The 11,070-nt window shown below is 32.7% G+C and overlaps 1 protein-coding gene across 4 annotated transcripts; it reads left to right on the top strand.

The window, feature by feature from the left end:
* Positions 1-201: 201 nt before the first annotated feature.
* On the top strand, positions 202-10,999 carry LOC143056456 (uncharacterized). 4 transcript variants are annotated; one of them, XR_012972354.1, is made up of 5 exons: positions 202-458; positions 3,944-4,067; positions 9,868-9,964; positions 10,160-10,250; positions 10,680-10,999. XR_012972354.1 is itself a non-coding variant. In XM_076229536.1 (3 exons), the coding sequence occupies exons 1-3, from the start codon at positions 271-273 to the stop codon at positions 10,740-10,742; spliced, it is 375 nt and encodes a 124-aa protein (XP_076085651.1). In that variant the 5' UTR covers positions 203-270; the 3' UTR covers positions 10,743-10,999. The 4 variants fall into 4 exon arrangements, 1 of the variants encoding a protein (XP_076085651.1); XR_012972355.1 differs by lacking the exon at positions 9,868-9,964 and having other exon boundaries at positions 203-458; XR_012972353.1 differs by lacking the exon at positions 10,160-10,250 and having other exon boundaries at positions 203-458.
* Positions 11,000-11,070: the final 71 nt, after the last annotated feature.

Genomic DNA, 11,070 nt, shown 5'->3' with positions numbered 1-11,070 from the left:
CGTCGGATTTTATGCTAACAGACCAACATAAATTTTTAAATTTTGATAAAATGTTAAAATAGTAATTTATTTTTGTTGGTATAAAAGTTCACCTGAGGATTTAATAATAGTATCAGTTTCTCTGACATGTATGTCAAATCATAGGTCAAATTAAAATAAAGATCATAAAACATGTATAGGAATAGTTGAACACGAAATAACAGTTTCTTTCCCCACTACATTTCGCGTCCCTCACCAGCTCCCCCTCTCAAGACGAGATAATTTGATCAGATGGAAGTGAATGACAAGAAAAGACCGAAAGGACTCAGTTTGAAGCGCAAATCCAACAACAAACCAGTGCTTGCACAAAACGAAAAGATAAACAAAACAACAAATAAACAACACACACTTGAAATAATCAGTCACGAAAGATTCGTACCAAACTCTTCACCAGCTCTGAAAAAGAATTTAGTTCAAAGGTATTTGAATGAATATCATAAAAGGATTTTTAGAGTTTAAATCAAATTCAGTGTCAATCAAATATGTCTTGGAAAATTTCAATAATCTTCAGCCATTTTTCTTTTACACTTTTATAAATAGGTGGGATGATTTTTTTTAACGATTTATGCCTATTATATAATGGAGAACATAAACATATTTACACTTTTGGTATTTAGCTGTATCTTGCCTCCGAATGACCTTAGATCGACTCCGAATAACCTTTTGACGTCAAGCAACAATCACTTTTAAATTGTGACGTCAAAAATTTTAAATTATGATGTCAAAGTTTACGGGAACCTGTGTGATTTTACGTAATGGCGGACAAATTTGCATACAAGTGTAAATACGTCTATTGGAGTCCCTGGTGTAAACACGGTCGATGAAACCATGCATGAGCTGATTTCGTCATCTCAACACGGTACCACAAATAAAAACGGTCTTGTTATTCATGTGATTGTTTTAGCCTTCTGAAGGGATAAAAAAGAATTTAATTAATAAGTTCAAGCAAAGACATATAATACATTATATGTCTCTGGTTCAAGCGTTAGACTCCAATCCTGTGATTTACAATATCTTTTAAGTCAAATTTATATCAGATAGAAATTACTTTTTGCTCTGCATCCTTGGCAGTGTGCTTGGTTCAAATTCAGCTACAGTTCGTAGTCGAAATCTTTCCTTTATTCTAAATAAGCTATTTTTTGAAGGCATGCACACAATCACCGGACATTGGAGGAACTCTCAGAACAGGGATTCCTTAGTTTTGGACTCGCATTACATAAAATCTTCAGGGTGAAACCATACAAACAGAAGATTTTATGAAATAAAAGTTATTGGTTTTATCAGTTGAATGAGGTGAAGTCATAAGTCTTAGGTGCACGGATACACTGGACTGCACTGTACGTTTCTTTTGCTTTGAAGCCTTCATTTCAAGCTTATTGATAGTTTGTGGTTCATATTGAACAGTAAATGTGTGGTTCTCTTTTAACCAAGAAATCTAAAAATTAGTACCCAATGAAGTGGGTCTCATTGGGGTCTAAGCGTGACATGGGATTGCCGATTTTTTGTAAGCGTGACACGTGAAAGTCAAATTATTGTGCCGTGAAAATGGGAAATGAAGTCTAGCGGGACACGGGAAATTACAAAAAAAATGAGAATTGCTTACGTACATAGTGTAAGCGGGATACTGGAAGCTGACAAAACAGTACATGTAAGCCTGATCTGGGATCAGAACCCCCCAATGAGACCCCTAATGAATAATAATGAATCCACAGTAGAATATTATCCTGGGGTCCTGGCTAATCTTGTCAGTATATGTTTGTTTTACATCTGTATCCAATCAATTCTTGTTTAACATCAATTAGTAAAAATTAGACTGTAATTATTTTTCTTTATGAATTGATGTATAGTGTTATCATATCTAATTAGTAGTATGATGATAATTAGTAAGCAGAAAAGGGTTAATTCTTATCAGCAATCGCCTGGTGAGAAAGTTAAAAGTTTAAGATTTCACATGTCCAAGGTGTCAATTGGATTCCAATTGTGCTGGTTTACATCAAACATCAAAATTTATGCAAATATTTATTCAGCCTCACTTTAGATTCAGAGTCAACTGGCACTGAATCGATCACATGGTATTTGTTCCCCACCTGGCCCTTACGACGCGCAGCTAGATTGGGCCGGATCCCAGGCTAAGTAGAATATGTGGTGAGCAGACCAATCAGGAATGTTCACAGAATTCAACAGCCCTTTGAGGAGGGGATGGATGGGTGTTAACAGAATAGAGAATAATAGCCAAAAAATATAAAAAAATGGACTAAAAAATAAAGAATAGAGAATTGTGAAGTTCTAAAATTTAAAGGATAGAGAAAAATGGTAAAAAACGCACTAAGAATTTGAGAAAATGGCCCTTAAAAATTAAAGAATACTGAAATAGGTAACTCCCATCAAAACAAGACTCTCTTTAAAGTCATATGAAACGAGTGAGTGGTGAAAAATAATGTTTATCCAATTCTTGAACCAATGCATGTATATCATAAACTAAGTCCTCTGTCCACGAATTTCTCATTTTTTACGCATATATATCGTTTAATCATCAATTTTTTTTCTCTCTGTCTGTTATGATTTAAGGTAGCACAATACAAAGATTTTTCATCCCTAATCAGACATCTTTAAACTGATGTAATTCCACTCATCTTTCTTTAAATTTTATAAATGAGGTACCAAAAGAAAGAAGAAGGATTAATCTTTCAAATTGTGATAATTTCATTATGACATAATTATTACATCATTAATTGTTATGTAATTAGTTGCTATATTGTGATGTCTATACTTGAATGAATTTAGCTTCTTTGTTATTCATAGCATCCCAAAATATTTTATATATTCTTGTACAACACAGCCTGACCCTAGGATTGTATTTCATTCTCTCATAAATCTTCAATGAAGTTTGCAACATCAATTCATAAGAGATCACCCAATTCAATTGGGTATAAAATTTGTTCTATTGATGTTTTTGGAAATCTGAGACACAGTTTTGGAGGTCAGGCTGTGTTGTTCATTCAAGTGTGGACATCACAATATAGCAACTAATTACATAATAATTAATTATGTAATAATTATGTCATAATGAAATTATCACAATTTGAAAGATTAATCTTTGTTCTTTCTTTTGGTACCTCATTTATAAAATTAAAAGAAGGATGAAATGAATTAAATCAGTTTAAAGTTGTCTGATTGGGAGTGACAAAATCTTTGTATTGTGCTACCATAACAAACATGGCTGCTCATCAAATGCCGTGTTTTGAAGCCGAAGTTTACCGATTGTCACCTTATAGTAAACAAATAACAAAAAGCATGGGTATTGAGCACGTGTTTAACATGTACAATCAGATAATTGTTTATTTTAATGACAGATCCATGCGTATTGCGATCACCGGATTTTTACGAGGAGGGTTACGCTCAGGTCACTATGCATACGGAAAATATGTCGGCGAATTGCTTCCTGGAAAGGAAGCAATTAAAAATAAGTAAATTTCTTCTAAATGTGGAAAAATTAAAGAATTTTCCTCAGCAAAAAGTATTTGTACATAAATTGTATAATGAAAACTATCAATTTAGTTATAAAAAACATATGCATGATTTTTTTTAATTTGAGGTTTCTTTTGACTTTAAGGAGTACACTGAAGAATTTCTTTATTTACAAATTTTTTATTCTGCTTCTGATTTAAATCACATTATTTCATTGGATGAGGGCAACAACATGCAGTTTACAAAATGACAACAAAAAACATGCACTTTCAATGAAATCAATTTGGACGGTTGACGATAGCATGCAATTTCTATAATGTTGTAGAGACGCACAATCCATTTCAATCGGGTAAAAAAACTGTTTAAGTTTTGGTATAATACTTTCACAAAACTCTACATGCCAATTATATATATAGTTGACCATATTTTTTTGTAGTGTTGAACCAGTGCAAGATAACGCGCACGAAAAGGAAGAATTTAGTGAGATTAGAAAATTCAGAGACATTCTTCTCCAGAACAAGAGAAACTACAAAGAATTGAGTGACCTGCCAGTATTCAATGTAAGTAATTCATCCTACTTCATGTGTGAACATTATTATACAATTACTGACTTTTGATGATCTTTATTAATATTTCTCTAATCTTCGTCAATTTATCCCTTTCTTCACCCATTGTATAAAAAAAATTTAATCAACGTGTGGTTCGTTTGATCTCAGTACTTCATTGGTTAAAATCCGATTATGACGTCGAATTTTCTTGCTTTCCTCTGAAATTCCTATTGTGACGGCATGAAAAAAGGCGACCATGCCTGATGACGTCACATAGAAAGAACACATCTTTTTGCAGATCATTGGAAAAGAAGGTATAAGCAATCGGAACAACTCGGCCTTTCTGGTTGCCCGAAGAAATAGCTATTGTACTGCGTAGCGAGAATGGCCGAGTAGTTACGATTGAAGGTATAAGTTTACCTGCATAATGTTAGAAAATCGTTAGAGAAACAGATTCTACCACCAAATCTTGTGTAATACGATATTTATCCACTCTCGACAGTTAAATTTTAAATATTTAAAACGCTCGGGCAAGCCTCACGTTTTAAATTTGAAAATTTAACTGTCTCGAGTTGATAAATATCGTATTACACTCGATGCAGTGGTAGAATCTATATATATATATATATATAGATTCTTTAATTGATATCAGTGGATTATTCGATTTATCCAATCGAGATATTTAAGTTATCAATTTTAAAGTTTAAAATTTATAATTTTGCTATTGATATTGGATTAACTTGATAATCCATGAGTTACTATGTAAGAATCTATTTCTCTAATTTTTAGCTCACCTGGCCAGAAGGGCCAAGTGAGCTTTTCCCATCACTTTGCGTCCGTCGTCGTCGTCCGTCGTCGTTAACTTTTACATAAATTTTCTCCTCTGAAACTGATTGGCCAAATTAAACCAAACTTGGCCACAATCATGAGGCCCCTCATGGGGGGGGGGGGGGGGGTCCTAGTAATCACATAATCACCATTTTTTTGCCAATATAATCACATAATCATTAAATATTTGCTTATCTTTAGTAATCAAATAATCATAAACTAAAAATACAGTCCTAGGTAATCAAATAATCATGAAATATTTGGCTTAATAATCAAATAATCATTAAAAAAACGGCCAAGTAATCACATAATCAAAAACCCCATGAGGTCCCTCAATCATCATTGGGGTATCTAGTTTAAAAAATGTGTCCGGTGACCCGGCCAACCAACTAAGATGGCCGCCATGGCTAAAAATAGAACATAGGGGTAAAATGCAGTTTTTGGCTTATAACTCAAAAACCAAAGCATTTAAGGCAAATCTAACTTGGATGTAAAATTGTTTATCAGGTCAACATCTATCTGCCCTGAAATTTTCAGATGAATTCAGTGTTCTAGGATTTTTTTGGCACCTTGACTTACCAAGGGTAAGATCAATAAAAAAATTACTTACCCACATCTAAAAGTTAAATCCGCCAACCAATGCGGACGGCGCAAAGCGACGTCCGCTGCGGCGAGCTTTAGCTCTTATGGCCGGGGGTCTGGGGGCCGCTCAAGGTGGGGGTGATGCTTGATTTATATCGTTTAGCCTTTTTGAAGTAAATCCAAACTTATGCAAACTCATGATCTACAGATTCAGTTTGAATTTTCCGCCATAATAACTTTGAATATTGTAATTTACTGAACAAAGCTGGATTCGGATACAATTGAATTTTGTACAAAATTTAAAAAAAACGATTTCTTACTAAATTTGACAAATATGTTATAGTTATTACTATGTCATTTATTAAGAGCTATAATAAATGCAACTGTAAGTTTATTTTCCTCCGATGACAAGAAAAAAAATCGTTTATTTCCCGATTTAAGCACCAGTTATCAATCCGGATTTTCCGATTTTACCGACACCGTGACCGACTTTTAGAAGATAGGAGAAGAATGTGGTCTCTTTTGCGCTTGATTACACCTAGTAAATGAGTGCTTAAATAAAAGCGCCGATAGACATCGACAAAATCTTCGATCTTTTATCAAAGTTTTTTCTCGTGATTTAATAAAAATAAAAAGCAGATATGGGAAAATTGAAGAGGACCGGGAAATTTCAAGAGTTTTTCGGCTTCCCCGAACTTGAAAATTGACTTACCACCGGGTGACAAAGGCTAAAAAATTACTTACCCGTTGTCCTAATCCACTTACCCCGGGTAACGGGTAATGGGAATCCTAGAACACTGGAATTGGACAACCCGTTGATGGGTTGCTGCCCCTGAATTGGTAATTTTAAGGAAATTTTGCTGTTTTTGGTTATTATCTTGAATATTATTATAGATAGAGATAAACTGTAAACAGCAATAATGTTCAGCAAAGTAAGATTTACAAATAAGTCAACATGACCGAAATGGTCAATTTACCCCCTAAGGAGTTATTGTCCTTTATAGTCAATTTTTAACAATTTTCATAAAATTTGTAAATTTTTACTAACATTTTCCACTGAAACTACTGGGTCAAGTTCATTATAGATAGAGATAATTGTAAGCAGCAAGACTGTTTAGTAAAGTAAGATGTACAAACACTTCACCATCGCCAAAACACAATTTTGTCATGAATCCATCTGCTTCCTTTGTTTAATATTCACATAGACCAAGGTGAGCGACACAGGCTCATTAGAGCCTCTAGTTTGATTTTTTGGTCATTTTTTGTTAAATGAAAATCCCCTTTGAGTGCCGTCCACATTCCACAAAGTTGTCAATTTCATTAACACCTGTTATCATATTTTAATACATCTATAGTGAGCTAAAAGGTTAAATTCATCCAATCACCTTCAGATATCAACGACAACCACACGTTAGTTGAATTTTTTTATACAATTGGTCCAAAAATGGATTAATTTTCATAGAATTAAACAACTTGAATTAAAGAAAATGATTTATCAACCCTAGAGATATGACATTCACTGAGGCAAATAAATTATTTTTTTATCATATCATTAATATGACTTTTTACCTATCTCTAAATTTCTAGTATTTGCTGAAGATAATTTTAAAACTGCTCCTTGTTTTTGTCTCATCTTGACAGAGTAACTTAGAGCAAGACATAAGTATGCTGTTTCTTGGGACAGTAGTGGTGGCAGCAATGTATAAGTTTGTGATTAGGTCAGTTCATTGGTAATCACTCGTGGTAGGTCAATGACATTTGGTATCCAGTTTTATTGTATAGCAATATAATATTTCCCACAGAACGTAACCAAAAGTTAGCGTGCAATAAATTCTAATATTGCACTAGTGCAATAAATCTTCAAAATTCATGACGTCATTAACGACAAAATCTTAGTTTAAACCAATTTTTACTTTCAAATATTATATTGCTATACAATAAAAGGGTTATTGCATGAATATTGGGGAATATTGTCCCTCGTAGAACATATATTGCACTCGCAAGCTCGTGCAATATAAAATTCTACTCGGGACAATATTCCCCAATATTCATGCAATAACCCTATAGTATAAGCATTGGCTAATCTCATTTCCATAGAGATTTGTTGGCTCTGTCCCTGTAGTAGTGGTTTATTTAAGAATTGAATGCTTCTTTTTGTAACTTCATTAGGGTGTAAAAGCGTTGACCGAAGTACATTTTGTATGAATGAAAAGCGCTTCATTCTAAAAAAAACCAGTGCACACGGTCAACGCTTTTACAACCCTATGAAGTTACAAAAAGAAGCGTTCAATACTTATAATTAGATTTTTTAGCTAAGATAATGAAAACACGAATTTATCAATTTTTTTTATTTAATATACCTGTGCACTTAATTGTGAGACTAAGTTTTATCATGAATGATAAGTTTTATTGTGTAATGCAATTGCTTAAAGAATAACACGTGATGTGCAGTAAGCCAATCAGAATAACGTGTTATAATGAAACATACATCTAATGTAATTATTAACTTATAAACTTTTGCTTAGTTTACATAGTATACATAGTATGTATGCATAGATCAGTTTAAGATGAACCGCTAATGTTAAGTCAATGATGCTTGGTATTCAAATTTATGGTCATTTGCAAGTCTTGTTTCTATGGAGATTATATAGCTCCACCCACTTACGTGGTTCATTGACTTTGAAATTTTTATGTACCGGTAGTTTACAAGTATATGTTTGTGTTGTGGTTTGTTTAAAAGGAACTTTGAATGTTTGTATAACTTGCATGTTAAAGTATTGCTATTTTAATTTCAATATATCCATTATCAGAACATTTAATTTTTTGGTTTTGGCAATTTCTAAGAGACTAAACAAAAGGGCCACAATCATTGGTGTATGGAATGATTGTAATGTGTACATGTCCGTCTGGTAGATTTCATTTGACCTTGACCTCATTTTCGTGGTTCATTGTTCAAAGATATTTTTTTGTAATTTTGTTAGTTTATCAGATGCTATTAGCAAAAGGTCAATTATATTTGTTGTATGTAATGATTGTAAGGTGTACATGTCTGTCTGGCAGGGTTCATATGACATTGACATAATTTTTATGGTTCATTGTTCAAAGATAATTTATGTAATTTTATTACTTTATAAGATGTTATTATAAGCAATATAGGTCAACGATATTTGGTGTATGGAATGATTTTATGGAATACATGTCTGTCTGACAGGGTTCATCTTATTGTGACCTTATTTTCATAGAACAATGATAATGATAAGTTGATGTGATGTTTGCAGTAAAACCTTCATATTAGTCAGACTTTCAACACAAATTCAATGATAAGCAAAACAGATGAATTTTCAGTATGCTCACTCTTGTTTGAATTTATTCCCTTATTCTTTGATTAATATAATAGATAGAGATAAATTTCAAACATGAAAAAAAAATGATCAGAAAGAAAGATACATAGATATAGGAAAATGTGGCAAGAGTGTCAATGATCCAAGTCCCAATCAAATTTTCAAAAGTAAACCATTATAGGTCAAGGTACAGTCTACCTCATGGAGTCTTGGCTCACACTGAACAGCAAACTATAAGGGCCCCAAAAATTACTAGTGTAAACTGTAAAACCATTCAAACAGGAAAACCAATGGTCTAATCTATAGAAAAAAACGAGAAACATGAACCACATCAACAAACGACAACTACATTTACAATGCATTATATACAGTAAAATAAGTAAACATGGTCAAAATCAGTCAACATCTTGTAGAAGCTTTTACCATTTAAAGTAGTTTGTTTATCATTCATTTCTTCTAATTTTTTAAGAATTCAAAATTATTTTGGCATTAAGTTTTACCCTTGTCAGTCTGTACATCCATATGTACATTCAAAAGTTGGTTTCCTTGCTCTAACTCCAGTGACTTCACTTTAACCATTCTAGAGTTATGCCCCGTTACAAATGGAAAAATTGCTGAATTTTTCGTTTCTGTTCTTTAACTCAAGTTTGCCTCCACTAAATTAGTTAAAACTCATACACAATACTTATTACCACAAAACTCAAATCGAGTACAAATTTGGGTAGTGTCACTTTTACTGTTCTTCAGTTATGTCCTTTTATAACTTCATATGATATGCGAGCACGGCATCATCTGTGTCCCATGTTCAGATTTATCAACATGAATGAAATCTTCTGTCAACTCCAGGACAGCCTTTGTGACATATATTGTCCTTAAATTTCTTTCCTAATTTTAATCAAAATGCCATGTGAGTTATAAATGCTCCTTTAAGCCTCTAGTTTTGCTGTATAAATTTAAAACTACCAAAATGACATATTTTTATTACATGTAGGTAGTTAAATGGGCAATAACAGCTTTTAGAGGCTCTCTAGTTCTGATTATCTCCCTTTGTATTATTCCAGGAACCAATTCAGAAGGATAGAGAGTTAGGAATCAGTTCAATAAGTTTAGAGACACTTTCTTCACTTCCAGACATCTAATTGTTGATAGATTTTGAAGGTACAATATTTATCATTTCTACTATGAACAGTCATGTAGATTTTAATACATATATGCAAAATAATTTCTATAGACCACAATTGAATTAGGCGAAGTTAAATCTGTATATAGGTAGATCGGATTATTTGATAATGTCCAATCAGATTTTAACATAATGTATAAAGTTTTAACCCTGCCTTTTTATATTGTTTTCAGATGTCAATCTTAGTTACAAACATTATTACATTGTACAAACAAAGCAAGCAAGCAAACCAAACCTTAACTTGCTAGCATTAGGATAACAGCTGTAAGTCAGTCATTGAATATTTTGAGACACAAGAGTTGTTGGAGTAACTATTCTATCGAGTCAGCCGGCGGTTTCCACATGAGTTTTATAGAACCCATTCACCAATTCTTTTTAGATTTTTCAATGTTATAAACATCAAATTCATATGTTTAGTAATTCAACTTTGACCTATTTTATAGTAGATTAGATTTTGGAGTTATGCCCCATGATATAGAAGGAAAAAACATTTTTTAGGTTTGGAGACAAATATTAGAATACTGATGGATTTTGAAACATGCATCATTTAAACTTTTTGGTCATAAAATTGGTAAAGCTTAGCTAGTCAAATTTGTTTTAAAATGATTTTACTATAATTGATTTTAAACACATTATCTACAACACTTCATGTGGATATATATATTACTTGATTTACTCTATTTTTTTTTGTAGATTCGAAGTAAATTTTTCACTATTCTGCAGCTGTCAAAATGGAAGGCAAACTTAAAGATGTAAAATTAAAAAAACACGACGAGATGAATGATACTTTACTAGAGAGTATTTTCAGCGAGTATAAAAGTAACGGAAAACTTGTGTCTGAGACAATTGTTTCTGTAGATTCATTGTACAAGGATGGCATAAATCCCATGATGAAGACACTCGAACGTTTACATAATGGAGGTACATTTACCAGTAATAAAAAAATTCTGAAGGATTTGGAACAAATTTCAGACTTTGAAAAAAAGTTTTTCATTCACCAGTTTTATACTGAAAGCACTCCCTACTGAAAATGTACTTGGGATTCCAGTGGGATACCATTGGGATTCACTTGAATCCCAGTGGG

This window comes from Mytilus galloprovincialis, chromosome 13 (assembly GCF_965363235.1).
Source record: "Mytilus galloprovincialis chromosome 13, xbMytGall1.hap1.1, whole genome shotgun sequence".
Lineage (NCBI taxonomy): Eukaryota > Metazoa > Mollusca > Bivalvia > Mytilida > Mytilidae > Mytilus > Mytilus galloprovincialis.
This window is presented reverse-complemented; position numbering and strand designations above follow the sequence as displayed.